General features: G+C 49.1%; 5 protein-coding genes across 6 annotated transcripts; 2 read left to right on the top strand and 3 right to left on the bottom strand.

The window, feature by feature from the left end:
* The first annotated feature begins 5,536 nt into the window (after positions 1-5,536).
* Positions 5,537-8,814, top strand: LOC123137796 (tobamovirus multiplication protein 3). The gene is made up of 8 exons (XM_044557641.1): positions 5,537-5,960; positions 6,519-6,609; positions 6,698-6,750; positions 6,838-7,002; positions 7,652-7,770; positions 7,982-8,099; positions 8,187-8,264; positions 8,379-8,814. The coding sequence occupies exons 1-8, from the start codon at positions 5,805-5,807 to the stop codon at positions 8,475-8,477; spliced, it is 879 nt and encodes a 292-aa protein (XP_044413576.1). The 5' UTR covers positions 5,537-5,804; the 3' UTR covers positions 8,478-8,814.
* A 1,508-nt stretch (positions 8,815-10,322) lies between these two features.
* LOC123137798 (protein SLOW GREEN 1, chloroplastic) lies at positions 10,323-16,179 on the top strand. 2 transcript variants are annotated; one of them, XM_044557645.1, is made up of 2 exons: positions 10,323-11,167; positions 13,059-13,714. In XM_044557645.1, the coding sequence occupies exon 1, from the start codon at positions 10,443-10,445 to the stop codon at positions 11,136-11,138; it is 696 nt and encodes a 231-aa protein (XP_044413580.1). In that variant the 5' UTR covers positions 10,323-10,442; the 3' UTR covers positions 11,139-11,167; positions 13,059-13,714. The 2 variants fall into 2 exon arrangements, with proteins under 2 accessions (XP_044413580.1, XP_044413579.1); XM_044557644.1 differs by lacking the exon at positions 13,059-13,714 and adding an exon at positions 15,868-16,179 and having other exon boundaries at positions 10,324-11,167.
* Positions 11,388-12,893, bottom strand: LOC123137797 (probable methyltransferase At1g29790). The gene has a single exon (XM_044557643.1). It carries the CDS (start codon positions 12,862-12,864, stop codon positions 11,527-11,529), a length of 1,338 nt encoding a protein of 445 aa, XP_044413578.1. The 5' UTR covers positions 12,865-12,893; the 3' UTR covers positions 11,388-11,526.
* Positions 13,852-15,281, bottom strand: LOC123139341 (probable methyltransferase At1g29790). Its single transcript, XM_044559148.1, has one exon. The coding sequence runs from the start codon at positions 15,279-15,281 to the stop codon at positions 13,932-13,934; it is 1,350 nt and encodes a 449-aa protein (XP_044415083.1). The 3' UTR covers positions 13,852-13,931.
* A 195-nt stretch (positions 16,180-16,374) lies between the features above and the next one.
* Positions 16,375-18,358, bottom strand: LOC123139342 (probable helicase MAGATAMA 3). The gene is made up of 4 exons (XM_044559149.1): positions 17,474-18,358; positions 17,062-17,389; positions 16,737-16,992; positions 16,375-16,642 (listed from the first exon to the last, which is right to left on the bottom strand). Exons 1-4 carry the CDS (start codon positions 18,356-18,358, stop codon positions 16,375-16,377), a joined length of 1,737 nt encoding a protein of 578 aa, XP_044415084.1.
* Positions 18,359-19,737: the final 1,379 nt, after the last annotated feature.

The raw sequence follows: 19,737 nt of genomic DNA on the forward strand, positions 1-19,737 counted from the left end.
CTTACCCTAATTAACTAAACTTAGTTAAGTAAAACTCTTAGTTTAGTTAGGACAATGACAGACGGGCCCTACTGTCCTATTTGACTAGTCAACGGTCAGTGTTGACCGATGACGTCATGATGGCGTCATGCTGGTGCAATAACTCCGTTTTGGAATTAATAATAAATTCAGAATATTGCTAAAACTTTGGAAATTCTTAGGAAAATAACTGTAACTGGGATGAAAAAGTTTTATACATGAAAGTTGCTCAGAACGAAGAGATGAATCCGAATACGTGGTCTGTTCATCCGCCACACGTCCCTATCATAGCAAATGTCGAAGCTTTCCCCTCCGGTGCATCTGTGTGATAGACGTCCGGAATCGGGAAAACTTTCCCGGATGTTTTTCCCCTTCGCCAGTATCGCATAGTACTGCGTTAGATCACCCCTAGCTCTGCTTGTTGACTTGTCATGTATCTGTTTGCTCTGTATTACTGTTTTTCTCCCTCTTCTCTCCGGTAGACCCGAGACCGATGCCGCCACTGTGATCGACTACGTCGACGACGACCCTTCTTCCCTTTCAGCAGAGCTTCCAGGCAAGCCCCCCCTTTGATCATCCCGATATCACCCATTCCATTCTCTCATGCTTGCATTAGATTTTGCTACTGTAATTGATTGCTCCTATTTTGATGCATAGCCTGCTTTTGTACCTGTTGTTGTACCGTATCTGCTTATCCTAAACTGCTCAGTATAGGTTGGCTAGAGATCCATCAGTGACCCCCACCTTGTCCTTGTTGCCCCTGCTTTATCATCGACGCCTCGATCAACGTGATCGATGACCAAAGCCCGACACCTCACATGACATCACGCCCCTATTGTTGCTCGACTCTGTAGGGTTACCATCGAGTGCCGAGGGTGGAACCTCATACATCACTCCTGATGAGACCTCTGTAGTGTAGCTATTCGGTCATGGTCATCGAGGGTGATTCCTCCTTAACCACTTCCGATACGACTCTGTCGTGCAACACCTCAAGTGTGAACCTCGAGGGTGGTTCCTCTTATGTTCACCCTGATGATTACATCGAGTGGAATACACCAAGGGTGATTCCTCGGGTTTTCCCCTTGATGTTTGGACACACTGTTACCTTGACTTTACTTCAGACCTTGGTGAAAGTCAGGCGGGCCCAGAGAGCACCCGCAAGATGGTTACGTGGCATGGTCAGGCATTCTGGGCCTTTGTCGTAAGTCCACGAGACAGGGCGATGGGGTCACTTTTTGATCGTGAGTCTCTACTCGTCTCCGCAAGCTAATAATACACTATGGTTTGGGTATTTGTTCTGAGTTGGCCTTTGGCCTTTACGCACTAACCACCACACGAGAATAGTTATGGGCCTCGGCGTCGTGGTATTAGCCGAAGCTTTGTCAGAGTTCCAGTTCAACATTATGGCCGGGCCGGATCGCGCCATCCAGGCAGAGGTGGTGCTAGTATCCCCTTGCACACAACGACCCGGAGTGCTACGGGCGATGGGCCCAGACCCCGGAGTGCTTAGGATGTAGACCGGCAGGAACCTCTCTGCTGAGCCTAGGTAGGGCTACGACATGTTGATCTTCCGAGGCCGGGCATTGACCCAGAAAGGTGTGTCCGGCCAGAGTGATCGAGCGTGTTGGGTAACGTGGTGCACCCCTTCAGGGAAGTTATATATTCAAATATCGTGTCCACGGTAATGGACGTTCAGACTTATATCCTGATCTTATACAACTACAAATGGATACTTGGATATGTGGCTCCGGGATTGCTTTCATGTAGGGAGTCGAGGAAGGATCTCTGGGCATTAATGTTGCAACATGCTTGTTAATTATAAACTGCTATTCTTTACTCTTCTACATGCTGCAAGATGCTTGGAGCTGCTTGAAGATGCTAGTCTTCGATAGGCTAGGCCTTCCCCCTCTATTCTAGCATTCTGCAGTTCAGTCCACAGATACAAACCTTCCATTTAATACCAATGCATACTTAGTATAGATCTGATGCTTACGAGTACTTTGGATGAGTACTCACGGTTGCTTTGCTACCCCTTTTCCCCCTTCTTTCTTCTTTTTGGTTGATGCAACTAGATGGTGGATCCCTGGAGCCAGATGCCACCGCCGACGACCAGGAGTAGTTTAGGAGGTCCCATGCAGGAGGCCTTGCCTCTTCGATCATGTTGCTTTTGTGCTAGCCTTCTTGAGGCATCCTTGTTTAACTTATGTCTGTACTCAGATATTGTTGCTTCCGCTGACTCTTGTGTATCGAGCTTATGTATTCGAGCCCTCGAGGCCCCTGGCTTGTAATATAAAGCTTGTATTATCTTATTTGTGTCTAGAGTTGTGTTGTGATATCTTCCCGTGAGCCCCTGATCTTGATCGTACACATTTGCGTGTATGATACGATTGAATCGTGGGTGTCACACAGTGGGTGGTGTGGTGGAGCAACGCGTAGTGATGGAGCAGGAGCGCGCCTATGGATGTTGGTTCTTTTGCATTCTCCGGCGGGTGCACGTGGTGCACGTGCGTGTGGGATATTGGTCACGACTGGGAACCGAGGTAGTTCATAGCCTCGGTCGGCTTATCTTTGGTCCTTGTTGGCGTGGTACTCGGCAAGGATAGATGGTTCATGCTGCATCCGGTGACCCGACTTCCTATCGGCGGTTAGCGGATCTAACAACTAGTGTTGGTCAACGGCCTTCGCAAGGTGCGGTCGGCTGCTCCGACGATGGGCTTCTTCAACTGTGAGCTAGCTCGATGGTGGTGCTAGGTGGGCATCGTGGTGAGATGATATGCGGATGAGGTGGCGTCGTGAGCTTGGGTGAAGACCCTATCTCGGTTGTCGCCATGACCAGCGTTGGTGGGCCCATGGTCGTCGCTTACCTTCTTGGAGGCATCATTCCACACCCCTCCTGCGCGGATCGTTGCAGCTATGGAGGAAAACTTTGATCTTGTTTGATCGGACGATGTCACTGCCTTGGTGCCCTATTCCTCCTTGGGGGTTTCGTCTTTGCAGCTGAGTATTGGCGAGCGGGGCCAGTGGGAGACAGTGGTATTGGCACCGAGGCCTTTGTGGCAAAGATGATGGAGGGAGCAATGTTGGAGACGTGGCTATGGTTGAGGTAGTTGGATCTTCTTCGACATGTCCGCGGGATTGCCTCGGCTGGTTTGTTACTGTGAAGTCGAAGCTGCGGTGGTGGGTTCCAGTGGCGTACGATGACGGGCAGCAAGTGGTTCGTTCGATGATCTTCCGTGGCGCCAGCCATGTCTAGTTCTTCTCTGTGGTTCTCCATCAGAGTCGAAACTGTGTCTGGTCACAAGTGCATGAGTTTTGGCACGGATCTTTATACATCTTCACATGGCCTCTACAATGTTGGGTGGGTTCAACTATCGCCTATGGTGTAGTTGGAGTCGTTTGCTCGCGGTTTAGGGTTTGCGATGACCCCTCTAGGGGAGGAGTGATGGTGGTAATGTCCGACTGCTGTCTCGACGAGACATTCTTTCGGGTGTTGTGTGTGGGCTATCTTATGTGTGCCGCTCAGCAGTTGTGATGATTTTTTGCTCGGTTCGTATAGTTAATTAAACAATATGGTTATCGCTTGATCCTCCGTAGTTAACGGATGAACTTCTTTTTCTTGATTAATGCTGAATCCTGCCACTAATTAAAGGAAAACAATACAAGGGAGAACCAAAGCTCGAACGATTCTTGTTCTCTGGTCACAAAGACAGGCCTAACTAGTCGAAAGTGGCTTTTGCATATGAAAGTTATATAGCTTCTGGTTCTGGTAAGTTGATCGTTGGTTTTGTCCGAATGTGTGCCGACGGTGACCCGGACCGGTGAGATGGTAACCTCTGTGCCGGATACCCCCTCTGAACTTTCAGCACTCTAAAAAAAAAGATCCGAAACAAACAACTTGGCAACATGTAGCAGAACAATTCAGCAATTCACGAGTCGCCTGACGACAAGGTCTCGTCTCCCATCGTAGTGGCTGCTACACCAACAACGCAAGTGCCGTAGAATATTGGCACGATGCTCATCAGGTTTGCCCTGCATTGCTAACACGCTGTAGATAGTGAGGTTTGTGGTAGGTTAGGAGGTTGGTGAGTTGCGGCTTGCGGGAGGCTACATGCGAACAAAAATCAACCAATACATGGTTGGTAATCGCGAGTTACCTGCTTCCGTAAATCAATACATGGTCCGTAAATCTGTGGACAGTGGACTGGAGGCTGTTTAATTTCCCGTCGTGAAAGGCATGCCCTTTTTTGGCCAACCAATACATGAAAGAGACAACAAATATCCAATTAAGCTGGACCCTGGGCCTGACCGCGTCGGAATATAATAACCAAACACAAAAACGGGTGTTTTCATGACTCGCCCGGCCAACAAGTATCCAAATGTTTATTTCTTCTTCTTCTTTTTTGCAAAAAGGACCTCAGGATTATATTAATGATTCGGATGTAGTATAAAGCACCCCAAAAGTAAATAAATTTACAACGAGGTCCTCAAACCACCTCACGAAGACTACGCTCGCCGGAGCGAGTTGAGGGCGTGCCGCCGCCGCTACCGCTCCTCCCAGAGCCAACACCTTCTTGAAGACAGCCATGGCAGATGGGAAGTCTCCAACTTTGGTCACCAAGGACCGGCACACCAGAGCAATAGCCATCACCGAAGAATCACCACGCAAATCCATAGATCCTCCCCCACTTGCACACCAGGACCTTGCCACCGCGCCGATGATGAGGAATACGCCGGCACCACGATAGGGAGGGAGGGGAGAACAAAACTCACAAGGCCAAGACGTCTACACCGCTTTGCCACCCTGTTTGATCAAAGAACCCGAGCGATTCAAAGACCCACGAGGAGCAAAATTTATCCCACCGTACTTCACTGCCCTCGACGGGCATGAGATCCAAACTACTGCTTGATACACAGATCAACAGAGAGCAACGCCGCCCTCATGGCGGGAAAACCAACACCGACATGGGAGAAAGGAAGTGGCATATTTACTTCTCCGGCGACAAACCCTTCTCCAAATCGACACCGACGTGGCCTAATCCCACCCTATCTACACACCTAAAGAAGATGAGCGAGATCGCCACCTCCTCCCGCCATCGAAGCAAGCCGGGGAGGCAGGGATCCGCTCCCTCACCGGTGGGGAGAGGGGCCTCTTGCAGACGCTCCTTATTTCGCTTCTGGATCTCTCACGCACTGAGTCAGTCTGTTTATTTCTTCTTCTGGATGTAAAAAATCTGACGCCGGATTTTTAGCTTTTGCCATCAAACTCTAGAATTGCATTGTGAAAACAGATAGATTTGCCATGCCACTGTGCAAACTTCACCATGTTTATTTCTTCTAAAGTAAAACTATCATATAGTGTAAAAAAATATCAGAAAAAAATGTCGTGCCACTGTAAATACTTGTATGCGTTTGATCAGGATCCGACGTACCCAAGGATTTTCTTTTTCCTTTTAGGACAACAAGAACACAAAAGCTGATGTTTCCCCGGACTCGGATGGGATCCCGAGCCGGAGTCCTAATTCTAGCCAAGAACGCGGGCGCAGATATAAGCAGAGCGCGGCTGTACCTGTACTACAAAACTACCAAACACGTCGGCTCCGATCCAACCTGTGTTCCCCGTCCCGTTCCGAGCTACGAAGGTGACGCGAGCCACCCCTACAAATCCACGTCGCCGCCAGCGGCACCACCAGATCCCCCAAGCCACCCGATTTTTTTGATTATTATACCCGGAGAGGAAGGCCGTCTGTCTGTCTCTCTTCCAGGGATCTCCGTGCAGCCTGGCGTCGATGGCGGCGGCGGCACTGGCACCGGCTCCGGCGCCGGTGCCCTTGCCGGCGGCCTTCGCGGGGTGGTGGGAGCACGTGAACGGCTCGCCGGCGTGGCAGGACGGGATCTTCTGGGCCCTCGCCGCACTCTACAGCCTCATCGCCGCCTCATCCTTCGTAAGCATCTAATCTGTCCACGGAACAAACCTGTACTCCTTCTACTACTAGGTTGGTGCCCTGGTGGCAAGGCAAGAGAATATTTTGCAGGGGTACCGATGAATAAATTTGTGATGTCACAACCAGCGATTTCACTAGAGAATAAAGGCTGTTTTTATCTGCTTTGTGGCTTGAGCATAATACTAGTGTTTTGTATGAAAGCCAATAATGTGAACGAATAGCATCTTACAGAGCTTTATAGATCAACCAAGGGGAAAACCGTGATTCCGAATACAGATAGGTGGACAAGGACCTGTGTTTGCTTTCATGCTTATCTCTCTAATCCATGAAAACCTTGGTGGATAAGAATGCGTTGATAGCATCCGAATTACACATATAATTCTATGAACTGTCAACTGTAAATACCTCGGTTCCTTGCAAATAAATAAATAAACATCTTAGGTTCTAGTAAGGTTTATACTTGTCACGTGCACATGCCAATGTTTACAGCTTGATGAATAAATTTACTCGAGGAAGAGAAGGCAATATTAACACTGAGCTATGTATGTGTATATGCAGATCCAAGTTGCTAGAATACAGCACAGAGTTCCTGAATATGGATGGACAACACAAAAGGTCTTCCAGTTCCTTAATTTCTTGGTTAATGGAGGTATATTGTTCAGTCTCAACTGGGGTAAAATTTGCATGCTCATTTATATCCCGTGTAATGCTAATTTTACTCTGTTGCTAATCTGCAGCAAGGTGTTCCATCTTTGCTTTCCGTCGTCAAGTGCAACTAGTGAACCCTCAGGTTTGGATACCTTCATTATTTTCTGTCACTCGAATGAAATATTCAATTGATTGACTAGAGTTTTATCTCGTGTTTATTTTATTTCAGATCTTTCAGCATGTTATTCTTGATCTGCCGGGGCTTGCATTCTTCACCACCTACGCAATGTTGGCACTTTTCTGGGCTGAAATATCTTATCAAGCACGTGGTCTAGACACTGATGGCCTTAGATCAGGTTTCTATACTATTAACGGTGTCGTTTATGCAGTTCAGGTAAAGCAGGTTCTTTATAAGTCTGCACTACTTTTGTATAGTTCTACTAGCATTGCCTGTGCTAGATAATAGTACAGCGTTTCAGGCATATATTTTTCCTTTTTTCGGACTGATTAATTTCATGAAAATTTGGACATTTGAAAACTATACAATATGAGAAACTGCAATGCACTTTTTTTTTCCTGAATAGAGATGCACTTGCTATCTTGCTACTTTCACCGTCCAAATATGTAAGGCACTCATGAATTTCAAGATTCAACTTTGATCATCAATTAGACCCATAATACATGGTTATGTATGTATGTTCCACGATAAACATACCATTGAGGCACATAAACCATATTGGTGGTCAAAGTTGAACCCTGAAATGTGTGGATGCCTTACATTTTGGTACGGAGGAAGTAGTTGATATCTGAAGCAGCATAACAGAAATATTGCATAAAGGTAATAGGAAATTGTTTGCAGTTAGTCATTTATTGGTAGTTTTTGATGGTTGAGTTTTGTTAATTTAATATTGACCCCTCACGCGCTTGTTCTGCATGAATCTTCTCAAATCACTAACTGCTCTATTCATCTGTGTTTATTTGTGTACTCAATCACAGTTAGACTGCCTTGTCTCAAAATACTCACATACATCTGTCTCTTGCAGGTTCTGGTTTGGGTATTGCTGTGGTTGAATCCAAACCCATCTATGCTTCTCCTTTCAAAGTTATTCATTGCGGGACTGTCCTTTTCCGCTGCCCTGGGTTTTCTGCTTTATGGAGGGAGGTAAGAATACCTCTTTAAGAAAGTTTGGACTATGATGCATTTAGATCGTACATGTATAGTCAAATTAATCTACTAGGCTAGTCACAATCTAGTAATGGTTTGTGGTTTAGTACTTTAGACTATCTCCATTTGTTCAGGGTTTGGTGTATGGAATTATACTATACAACTATAACATTACGTTACATTCATGTGCTCCTGATCTGTTTGGCAGGCTATTCCTCATGTTGAAACGTTTTCCTATTGAGTCCAAAGGAAGGCAACAAAAGCTGAGCGAGGTTGGCAGAGTGGCCGCTATTTGTTCCTGTTGCTTCTTGGCAAGATGCGTGATGGTAAGGATGTCTGTCCTCTAATCCTTGAACGAGATTGCAAGTCATACATTTCATTTCCCACTTTTGCTGATGCACTTTTGTTCGCAGATGTGTTTCGCTGCCTTCGATAAAGAAGCTGATCTGGATGTTCTTGACCATCCAATTCTGAATTTCATATATTACTTGGTATGTCTGACTTTTGCAGCCCATAGTCACCACCTCATTTTATTTTTGCCTAGTCTAAATTGAAACCATCATTGGCATTGATGTCTACTGTTCTTAACCCCTTTTTTTCTACAGCTTGTCGAAATCGTTCCTTCAGCTCTTGTTCTGTACATTCTGCGGAGGATCCCTTCGAAGCTAAAGCTCGCACATTACCATCCCCTCAGCAGCGGCTAGAGATAAAAGCGGTGTTCCCTTCTGAGCTGAAATATAGAGAAGTTGCCGCAAACATAGCTGATTGCGACCCCAAGACTTACAAAAGGCTGGTCTATGGTCTGATCATTCAAAATGTGTACATACAGGAATCTGAAATCTACGCGTGAACTTAGCTTGTGAAGCCGCTAACTTGTAGTTTAACGGTGCTAATTTCATGTAATTAATTTATTACTGTTGGTGTGATTAGAAATCAAGCATCTTCACTTGTTGAGCAGGCAAAATTCCTCATGAAGCTATTTTTGTTTTGAAAAACACAAAGCTTTTATTCGTTCGAAATGACAGTTTGCATCGTTTATGAGGGGGTACAACTTCGCTTCAATGCTCCTCAAACCAATCAAAACACGAAGAGGGGGTACAATTTTGCTTAAAGCAACCTTATTAGCTTCCTTATTACATAATGTTTGAAAGTAGCGAGAGGAAAATCATAAGCAATAAAATAAAAAATCGTTAAAAACAGTCACCACCACCACATCAGAACGCCCTCCATTCTTCGTGGTACCTCTACGCACCAATCAAATTTTCAATTTCCTCGAGCAATGAAATTGCCTTTATCGTCTCTTAGGACAGTTCGAAATAAAGTTTAAGTGTATTTAGTCGAAAAGCTCAACTGAAAATTTTAAAGACAAAATGTTAAATCTTGTGCAGAAAAGTTAAATGATCTTCCTAAAATCTAAAAAGTGCATACGCACTATTTAGAGACAACGAGCGGCCGGGCTTCCTAGCCATGCATGAGTTTTTTTTTTATCTACTAGTGCATGTCGTTATTAGTATTTAATATACTGGTTAGTCCGATTTGAAAGAAACAGCTTCACGTATAATTATTTTGGTTTTCCAAATTTTTAAAAAGTCATATCTTTCAAACCGCGCGTCGAAATTCAGATCCGTCTTCACAGTTGAATTCTTTGCGACAAAATCTTTAAAACTAGATCCCGCATGGGTATGTTTGGACGAATTTTTTTTGATGCCAACTTTGGCGCTATATTGTGCAACTTCAGTACTACTTTGTGCAACTTTAGTACTGCATGATGCATTTTTTCAAACCCACTTTTTTGGAGCTGCATCCACAGTAGTTGTAGTTGCATACATAGTAGTCCTAGTTGGCACATGCATGGCCACGGACTTGCACAATCTGGTCCGCATAGTCGCATATGAATTGTCATATCTTGTAATATAGTCTAGTTGCACACATATTGATGTTTAGTTGGCACGACTATTGGCACACACATATGCTCAGTTGACACGACAATGTAGTTTAGTTGCACAGACATTGATGTTTAGTTGACAAGAAGACTAGTTCGTCGAAATATCCCCATACGGGATCTACTTTGAAGAGCATGTCGCGAGGATTCCAACAGTGAAAACGGATCTTAATTTCGATGCGCGGTTTAAAAGTTATGAATTTTTAAAAAACTGAAAACATAAATTAAGTGTGTTCACATTCATTCACATATATGATTTGCAATTATTTATCCTCTTCACATATATCCACACCTTTTTATTTTTCCTAATACGAGTCAGGAGACAAAAACTTACCTTTTTTCGGCCGGCCACCACGAAGGGCTAGTGGGCAGCCGGCCGCCGGTTAGACGCGTCCAATGATCTTATGTCCATTTTAGGTGTTTTTCAAATTTGTGTACCCCTAAAAAAATTCAAATTTGTGTGCATGACACTATAGAGGAGTACTAGTCAGTTTTCATCGAAAGAGAAAAAGGAAATAAAAACAGAAGTAAAGAAATAGTCGGAGGCGCCGACGCCACCTACCGCCAGGCTACCAAACAGCGTACCGACCGAAATTTCAATTCTTTTTCTCCAGCAAACAAAACTCCGCCGTTGCTCTCTCCACCTCTGTTCGTGAGTCGTGACTTGCAAACTCAAACCTGGGTAATCTCCGCGCCGCAAACCCTGCCGCAAACCCTAGCCGCCGCCATGGCCTTCCTCGCCGGCGCAGCCTCCATCCGCAGCCCCTTCGCCCTCGTCTCCTCCTCCCGGCGCCGGTATGATCTACCCACGGCTGTGAAAGCCACCACCAATTCGAATTCGGTTCCCCCCCACCCCATCATCTCCTCCCTCCGCCTCGCCGCCTCCGCCGCGGTCCTCCTCGCGGCTACCTCCCCGGCCATCGCGTGCACACCGTCCCCGCCTCCGCCTCCCGCGCTCACCGTCACGGTCTCACCCGAGGACGCCATCCAGGACGACTCCCACCCCTTCGAGAAGCTCATCGTCGAGACCGCCGCCCTCTCCCGTTTCGGCGGCGCGGAGGCCGCGCGGGCCCGCCTCTCTGCCGCCGGAGGCGGCGACCAATATGCCCGGCTCCTCGCGGCGCAGACGCTCTTCGTGGACGGCAAGGCCGACGAGGCGATCGCCGCCTTCGAGGAGCTCGCGCGGGAGGACCCCGGCGACTACCGCCCCCTGTTCTGCCAGTACGTTCTGTACTCTGTTCTGGGCAGGGCGGCGGAGTCGGAGTCGATGCTCGAGCGCTGCCAGGCGATCGCCGGCGACAAATTCAGCGCCAATTTGACAATGCCGATCGCGGCGACCAAGGAGGTGGAAGCCGGAGCAGAGGCAGAGGCAGAGTCCGTGACAGAGAAGACGGAAACAGAGGCGGAAGGGGAGAAACTGTGAGTACAGTGGATTTGGAATCACCAAATAAGGTACGGTATTTGCTCCCTTCCATTGAAGGAAAAATATAGGATGGAACGCCATGATGCTCTAATGGTACAATAGAAATCATACAAACAGAGAGAAATCCGAGACGGCAGTTCCTGTTTTGCAGTTCTGATATGTAGGCTAAGGATTATGCAATTTACATGGTTTGAGAATAAGTTGAAGTGATCATGGCAAGGTGATCGATTTTGAGAGTGTTGATAAATGATAAGTACAGTCTATGCTTATGCTGTACACCACTAATTTGTGGAATGGATACATTGCTTCATTTATTTGTTCTCCTACAACATGATGAAATTGCTGGAATATAATGTCAGGGAGTGAAAATTCTATAGGAAATGGTCACCTAGGTCATGGGCTTCTCGAGCAGCGCTGAGAGGTACCACTCGTTCCTCTTGATCCCTTGGTCCAGCTTCTGTCTGGCATTCCACCGCACCTTGTTGAAACCGATTTGATTGAACATGGGCACATATGTTGTGTTCATTTGCGTGCCGAGGCAGAAGAAGTGGTCGAGCCAGAACAATCCTCCAGGCCTCAGCACTCTGTAAATGTCGAACAAGGTGAACTCGAGCATGGCATCGGGGATCCAGTGGCTAAGCACATGCATCGAATGCACAATATCGAGTGTGCCGTCAAAGAACGGTAGCCGGTGCGCGATGCTCAGGTGCATGGGGACAAGACCCCGCGAAGCTATGAAGCTATTGAATGGGCCATCAAAGTTCATGGACGTGGTCACCACGGTCACCCCACGCTCCTGCATCCGTGCAGCGAACGTGCCTGACCCGCCGCCAATGTCGAGCCCGATGCGCACTGTGCCGTTTGGCTTCGTCGCAAGCACGGCATCGATGGAGTATGAGAGTGCACCGTCGTCGCGCATCCACCGGCCCTTCTCCCGGCCGCTGAGCAGGTCGAAGCAGTCTTTGCAGTCGTAGGAACCCTTGGTCTTGCGACGGTTAACAAGGCAGGAGTAGTTCTTACACGTGTACGCGTCCCACACGATGCTGGTGTCTGGCGGCGTGGCCCACAGGCTCGCCCGCAGTGGTGTGGGCTCGACATACCCTGCCGGGCGGCGTGGCCGGCATCTCCGTCGTGGCAATGGCTCGCAGCCCTTGAGCATGAGCCGCTGCGCAAACTGTTCATCGGACGGACACTCGCCACCGGGCTTGTAGTCCATATAGCGCTCCAGCTCGTCCGGGAAACGGTGGCACGCTTGCCCCACCGTCGGGTACAGCTGATCGGACCCGAGGTTCTTCGTGAAGCCTAATGGCAGTTTGTGGGGGCCGACGGCCAGCTGGAGCTCGCCGGTGAGCTCCCATTGCCAAAATCCGTCGCCCCCCACATGCTCCTGCTCATCCCTGGCGGCTGGCATGTCGCTGGCAGTGGCCTTTAGGCCCAGGAGCGTCTCGACAAGGGAGTTTGCCGTGGCGAGGTGGTTGTGCAGGTGCACGAGCTCGTCGTGGCTCGCGGCCAGAGCGTAGTCCGTGATGTTACCGGAGTTCCAGAAGGGGACGCTGCGGTCGTGCTTGCCAGAGCCATTGCCGACTTCGTAGCTGGCGTCGGAGAAGAGGAGGAAAGTGGCTATGTTCGTGACGACGACGATAAGTAGAACCAGTACCCTGGACCTGCAGCTGTTGTGCTGCCGATCTCTAGGTTTCCTGGACATGTGGTAGTCCATGCTGCGCATGTTGCAACAACTAAAGCAGCACAAACTGGAAACTCAAAATGCCTCTTGTGTTTGTAACGAGGACGATGCTTATGCTTTATAGAAACTGTGCTATCCCACTACTTCTATCTTTTACTACCACTCCTACTAAAGAAGTTCAGAGTCCAACCTCACCTCACAGTTGACAAGTTTAGAACTGGGGTGTTGCTTGACAGGTGAGGAAAGTAGATGGGCTCAAGTTGGAATCTCGTGATTCAACGGCTCAATGCTGGTGATTGGGCTAGACTGATGGACTTTCAGTATTGGCGTGCATCGTTCACTGAAACCCGGCGCTTAAGATGAGCCAGTGGGCTTTGACGCGACAGTTAGGATATTTGTGTGGATACTCGTCATCCGCCCTTCAAGACAGTTGGGATATTTGTGTGGATTGCTGCACTAAGAAGTGTAAATAGTTGTGACAATGAAGCATGTTCTTGAGGCAATCTTAAGAGTCTTCCAACACATCAGCACAAGACAGACACTAGGTAAAGGCTGGTTGCAGTCGTCGCTGCATCCAATTGTTACTACTACCGTCTTGCAGAGCACGTGACTGGTAATTCCCTATGCTCGCAATCGCCGGCGACAAATTCAGCGCCAATTCAACAATGCCGATCGGGAGAGTCTGTGACAGAGAAGATGGAAACAGAGGCGGAGGGGAAGAAAATGTGAGTGCAGTGGATTTGGAATCACCAAATAAGGTAGGCATTTGGTCCCTTCTGTTGAATTGAAGGAAAAGTATAGTAGGATGGAACACCATGATGCTCTCATGGTACAATAGAATCATATAAACAGAGAGAAATTCTAAACGGTAATTCCTGTTTTGCAGTTCTGATATGTAGGCTAAGAATTATGCAATTTACATGGTTTGAGAATAAGTTGAAACGATCATGGCAAGGTGATCGATTTTGAGAGTGTTGGTAAGTACAGTCTATGCTTATGCTGTACACCACTAATTCGTTGAATGGATACATTGCTTCATTTACTTGTTCTCCTGCATCATGATGAAATTGCTGGAGTATAATGTCAGAGAGTGAAATAGCAAATGGTCACTAGGTAGTGGGCTTTTCGAGCAGCGCTGAGAGGTACCACTCGTTCATCTTGATCCCTCGGTCCAGCTTCCGTCTCGCATTCCACCGCACCTTGTTGAAACCAATTTGATTGAACATGGGCACATATGTCGTGTTCATTTGCGTGCCGAGGCAGAAGAAGTGGTCGAGCCAGAACAATCCTCCAGGCCTCAGCACTCTGTAGATGTCGAACAACGCGAACTCGAGCATGGCATCAGGGATCCAGTGGCTGAGCACATGCATCGAGTGCACGATGTCGAGTGTGCCGTCGAAGAACGGTAGCCGGTGCGCGATGCTGAGGTGCATGGGGACAAGACCCCGCGAAGCTATGAAGCTATTGAATGGGCCATCAAAGTTCATGGACGTGGTCACCACGGTCACCCCACGCTCCTGCATCCGTGCAGCGAACGTGCCTGACCCGCCGCCAATGTCGAGCCCGATGCGCACTGTGCCGTTTGGCTTCGTCGCAAGCACGGCATCGATGGAGTATGAGAGTGCACCGTCGTCGCGCATCCACCGGCCCTTCTCCCGGCCGTTGCGCAGGTCGAAGCAGTCTTTGCAGTCGTAGAATCCCTTGCTCTTGCTGCGATTAGCAAGGCAGGAGTAGTTCTTGCACGTGTACGCGTCCCACATGATGCTGGTGTCTGGCGGCATGGACCACAGGCTCGCCGGCAGTGGAGTGGGCTCGGCGTACCCTGCCGGGCTGCGTGTCCGGCACCGACGCCGTGGCAGTGGCTCACAGCCCTTGAGCATGAGCCGCTGTGAGAACTGCTCGTCAGACGGACACTCGCCGCCGGGCTTGTAGTTCATATAGCGCTCCAGCTCGTCCGGGAAAAGGCGGCACCCTTGCCCCACTGCCGGGAACAGCTGATCGGACCCCAGGTTCTTCGTGAAGCCTAATGGCAGTTTGTGGGGGCCGACGGCCAGCTGGAGCTCTCCGGTGAGCTCCGGCTGCCACAGTCCGTCGGCTGCCGCATGCTTCTGCTCGTCCCTGGCGGCTGCCATGTTGCTGGAAGTGTCGTTTATGCCCAGGAGCGTCACGACAAGGGAGCTTGCCGTGACGAGGCGGTCGTGCAGGTGCAGGAGCTCGTCGCGGCTAGCGGCCAGCGCATACTCCGTGATGTTGATGTCACGGAGCGACAGCTTAGTCGAGTTCCAGAAGGTGATGCACCGGCCGTGCTCACCGGAGCGAATGCCGATTGCGGAGCTGGCGTCGGAGAAGAGGAGGAAGGTGGCTGTGTTGGTGGCGACGACGATAAGTAGAACCAGGGCCCTGGACCTGCAGCTCTTGCGCTGCTGATCTCTAGGTTTCCTGGACATGTCGTAGTCCATGCTGCGCATGATCCAGCAGCTAAAACAGCACAAACTGAAAACTCAAAACGTCTCTTCTTGTGTTTGTAACGAGGATGATGCTTTATAGAAACTGTGCCATCTTGTAAGAGCATCTTCAACAGCCGCACAAAAATTTCACGGACCGGAGCATCTCCAACAGGCGCGCGCTAGCACGGCACCCAATCCAGCGGCCCCACCTGCAGCGGCCCAAAGTTTGCTGCGCGCGCGAGCTGGCGCCTCAAATATAGTGCGTGCAATAGCGTTTTTTAGCGCGTGCCCAAAATTTTTCCAGCGCGCGCACAATTTTGCATCCTTTGTTGATGCTCCTCGGCGCCCAAAAAACGAATAATTTAGCGCGTGAAGCACTTTTTGGGCGGCTGTCGGAGATGCTCTAAACTAATATAAAATGTGTCATCTACCCCCTGTGTAAACTGTGCTATCTACTTTAGTGATCTAAAAGAAGTTCAGAGTACAGCCTCACCTCACAGCTCACATTTCAGAACCGGCATGGAGGGTCTTTTGACATAAGTTTTGGTGCATTGTTCATTGGATGCTTATAAGTTCTAATTGGAGTGTTGCTTGACAGGTGAGCAAAGTTGATGGGCTCAAGTTGGAATCTCGTGATTCAACGGTTTCAATGCTGCTGGTGATTGGGCTAGACTGAAGGACTTTTAGCATGAGTGTGCATCGTTCACTGAAACCCGGCGCTCAAGATGCACCAGTGGGCTTTGACGCGATAGTTGGATATTGCTTGGATGCTCGTCATCCGCCCTTCAAGACATATACTCCGAATCATACTAATAAAAATTGCTGGATTAAGAAGTGTATAAACAGTTGTGACAAAGAAGCATGTACTCGAGACATCTTAAGAGCCTTGAACACATCAGTACAGGACATACACTAGGGAAAGGTTGGTTGCAGTCGTCGCTGCATCCAATTGTTACTACTACCGTCTTGCAGAGCACATGGCTGGTAATTCCTTCTGCTCGCTGACGACCAGAACTTCATACGTACTTTGTCTTGGATTTCTGCAGGGAAGACATGGTGTTTATTTACAGAGAGAAGAAATGCCTGAAGTGAAAAACGCTGTCAGCTAATCGGCACCAGGATTTCTGCACGGGGTTTGGTTGTTGCGTACCCCAGACCGTGACCCGCCGATGCGCAGGTTACCCATCTCCATGCTCAGCGCGCTCTCCACTTCGTCGAGCTCGATGACGGCCTTGACGATGGCGCCCGAGAGGTCCGTGTCGTCGTTGGCGTTTAAGAAGCAGCCCCTCTCCTTGGCGTCCGCCACTATCTTCTGCCACACCGTCTTGCTGCTCACCAGCGTGGTCGCGTTGCCCACGATCCAGAGACAGTGCCTGCGCAAGCAAACACAACGACAACACAAAATCACATGCGACTTACTCATGGAGGAAATGCTGCAGGCGAACCGGGGAGCTCGACTCGACTCACTTGGCCCGTGTGAGCGCCACGTTGGTGCGGTTCACGTTGTTGAGGAAGCCGACGGAGCCGGTGCTGTTGCTCCGCACGGTGGAGAAGATGATGATGTCCTCCTCGGCGCCCTGGAACCCGTCCACCGACCGGACCTTCACCGAGAACCCGCCGTGCATCTCGTACGTCTTGCCCAGCTTCTCCTGGATGGCGCGGACCTGGCCCTTGTACGGCGACACCACGCCCACGCTCAGCTTCCTCCTCATCTCCACCGACTCTACGCGCATGCACAAATCACCCATTCATCCATGGATTCAGTGTGAAGCTAACTAGCAAGAGCGCATACCTCTGAAGAGCCTCTGCACGATCCGGGTCACGGCGGCGACCTCGATGTTGTTGATGAGGCTCTTGTCGTGCTTGCCGGAGCTCTCCTTTCCACCTTCGATGTTGATGAAGGAGTAGGACCCGTACATCGGCCCGGTCAGGTGGTTGCGCTCGTAGTCCCTGCGCAGGACGTTCTCACCGTCGTCGATCTGGCCGCCGTAAAAGCTCAAGACCGGGAACCTGCTTATCCCCGGGTGCATCCTGTACTGCACGTTAAGAAGGTGCTTGGGGTGCCCCAGCGAACTCAGCCTCTCGAACAGGCTCCTCCCGAAGTCTGCTTCACCACACACCTGCACGCAACGCAAGGGTTTATAAGCATCGTCCTAGCAAGCGATCAACGGGCAAAACCACCAAGGAGGACAATGCCGGATCACCTGGCTCTTCACGAGAGCGGGCAGCTGGTATTCATCACCGATGAGAACGGCGATCTGGATCCCAGGAATCTGCAGAGGTATCATCGACTCGCACTCCTTGAGCTGCGCCGCCTCGTCGACGACGAGGATGTCGAACGGCTCGGCCTTCTGCAGGTAGTGCAGGCGGGCGGAGCTGGAGGCGGTGTAGAGCACGCTCTTGCTCTTCTGCAGCAAGAACTCCTCGATGGACCGCTTGTCGAAAATGTCTGGCAGGTCGAAGTTGTTGGACAGGTAATTCAGCTTCTCGATGCACAGGGCTCTCGCCTGCTTAAGCTCTGAGCGCACGCTGTCCTGGGCGTATGACACCAGACTCTGAAACAGGCAGCTGTTCTTCCCGTCCGACGTGTCTCTGAACAGCGTCTGCAGCTGCTTCTCTGGTTCGGACTGCGCTTGCTTCCCAAACTCTGTAAGCAGGTGCAGAACCTCCGTCATGCAACGGAAATTCTGCCTAGATGTAGCTGATCTTGGGAGATCGTCGCAGAAAGTATTGATGCAGGTGCGCAGATCATCCTCGATTCGTTTGTAGTTACTTACGAAATATTCTTTGAACGACTGTATCTTTATGCTCTTCTTATCTGCTTTCTTTCTAGCAACATCCTGCTTAACCTCCACCCCTTTGTTCTTTGCCTTCTTCTTCGCAAGTTCCTCCTTTTCCTTCTTAGCACGTTCCGCTATCAGCCTTTCAGTCTGCTCAACGTACGTAGCATACTGAACCAAAGGTTCCTCGAGAATCCGTACCATGGAGCTCAGACAACTAGTCCACCCTGAACTTGGCATCAAGCACTTCTGGAGACGGCGAACGCGCTTCTCCAGGAAGATCTTGGTGAGGTCCTGATCGACGTTCATCCGATCCTCGTTTCCAAACAGCACAACATCACTCAGAAAGCAGCCATTTCCACCGCCGGCCGAGGATCCGAGAAGCGACCTCCAACACCGCAGTGTTGGTCGGAGCGCAGGTCAGCGTTCTGTGGTTCTTGACCATCATGGACCACAGGAGCGTGCTGATCGTCTTCGTCTTCCCTGTGCCGGGAGGCCCCCATATCAGACGCACCGGATATGTACCCTGCTGCTCCATTGCTGAAACACAGTCAAGTACTGCCATCTGCTGTGACTTGTTTAGCCTAAATTTCTCAAGGCCAAGTGATCTGTCTGGCAAATGTAGAGGTAGTTCTGAACTGTCATCTTGGCCAACCAACCATCAAAAAAGAAAACACGCATTACATAACTCAAAAGGTGTAGTTCCTACAAGATAAAATTAAAGCATGTCAAAGGTAAATTAGAGCACTTACCCTTGGAGTATAATTGACAATCTTCTCAATGATGCTGGTGTTCCTAAGGCCAGCAACATGCATGTCCAGTGCATTCCATATACGATTGTACGTCGTCATGTTGATCAGGAACACCGCAATGAGGGGCGGCACAAGGTCCCGTTTCCCGCCTGACAGCCTCACGATCGCATTGCCGTTGGCGTCCTCTGCTTTCAGCACCGAGGCAATCACATAGGGCACCTTGCTGCGCCCCAGGTCCGAGATGTGCCTCGGCTTCCGATCCAAGAACACAAGTATGTCTGCATCCTTGAGGGCATAAACTTCCCCCGGGTTTGTATTCATAGGTTCAGGCTTCTTGACCAAAATGCTGAAGATGGACTGCTTTGAACAAAGCTCGTCGATCCGTTTCACTTCGGTGGCTGGTGCGTGTTTGATGCACTCAAGCGCAGAGTAGAGATCGGCGCGAGTTTCTTCGATCAGTGGTACGGTAACCGATCCCATGTACTCCTCTAGTGAAGTGAAAGTTCTTGGTACCTTCTTAACCTGATGTAAATGCAATGGAATAAGACTAGAGCACAGAAAACAGAGTGCAGGATTGAGCCAACTGTGCACAACAAAACAGTAGTACTCCTTACAGTTATTAAGAAAACTAAAATATATACAGTTATTAAGAAAAGCTTAATAGACCCGAGAGAACAATTGAAGAATAAAATATAGGAGATACATGAGAAAAACCTAGATGGTCCATGAATCGTATGGGCTACAAGGCGGGTAAATTTATATTTTTTCCATGAATGTGTATTTGAACTACAGTTTGATGAACATACTATGCTCAGATTGATAGATCTTTTATCAAACATTATTGATCAGTTATGTTTCTTTTCAGACGTATACTGGTATTTTGGCACGACGCATTTCAGATACTTATTTTCTAACAAAAACCAAAGCATCCTACAA

This window comes from Triticum aestivum, chromosome 6B (assembly GCF_018294505.1).
Source record: "Triticum aestivum cultivar Chinese Spring chromosome 6B, IWGSC CS RefSeq v2.1, whole genome shotgun sequence".
NCBI lineage: Eukaryota > Viridiplantae > Streptophyta > Magnoliopsida > Poales > Poaceae > Triticum > Triticum aestivum.

Bases quoted from the DNA above. Each gene is read 5' to 3' on its own strand.
- LOC123139341 (XM_044559148.1), bottom strand. From the start codon at position 15,281: ATGGACTACGACATGTCCAGGAAACCTAGAGATCAGCAGCGCAAGAGC.
- LOC123137796 (XM_044557641.1), top strand. From the start codon at position 5,805: ATGGCGGCGGCGGCACTGGCACCGGCTCCGGCGCCGGTGCCCTTGCCG. The intron at 6,751-6,837 runs GTTTGGATACCT...ATTTTATTTCAG, and splicing joins TGCAACTAGTGAACCCTCAG to ATCTTTCAGCATGTTATTCT. The intron at 7,003-7,651 runs GTAAAGCAGGTT...TGTCTCTTGCAG, and splicing joins GTGTCGTTTATGCAGTTCAG to GTTCTGGTTTGGGTATTGCT.
- LOC123137797 (XM_044557643.1), bottom strand. From the start codon at position 12,864: ATGCGCAGCATGGACTACCACATGTCCAGGAAACCTAGAGATCGGCAG.
- LOC123139342 (XM_044559149.1), bottom strand. From the start codon at position 18,358: ATGAACGTCGATCAGGACCTCACCAAGATCTTCCTGGAGAAGCGCGTT. The intron at 17,390-17,473 runs GTGATCCGGCAT...CGTTGCGTGCAG, and splicing joins CCGCTCTCGTGAAGAGCCAG to GTGTGTGGTGAAGCAGACTT. The intron at 16,643-16,736 runs GTGAGTCGAGTC...TTGCTTGCGCAG, and splicing joins GTGGCGCTCACACGGGCCAA to GCACTGTCTCTGGATCGTGG.
- LOC123137798 (XM_044557645.1), top strand. From the start codon at position 10,443: ATGGCCTTCCTCGCCGGCGCAGCCTCCATCCGCAGCCCCTTCGCCCTC.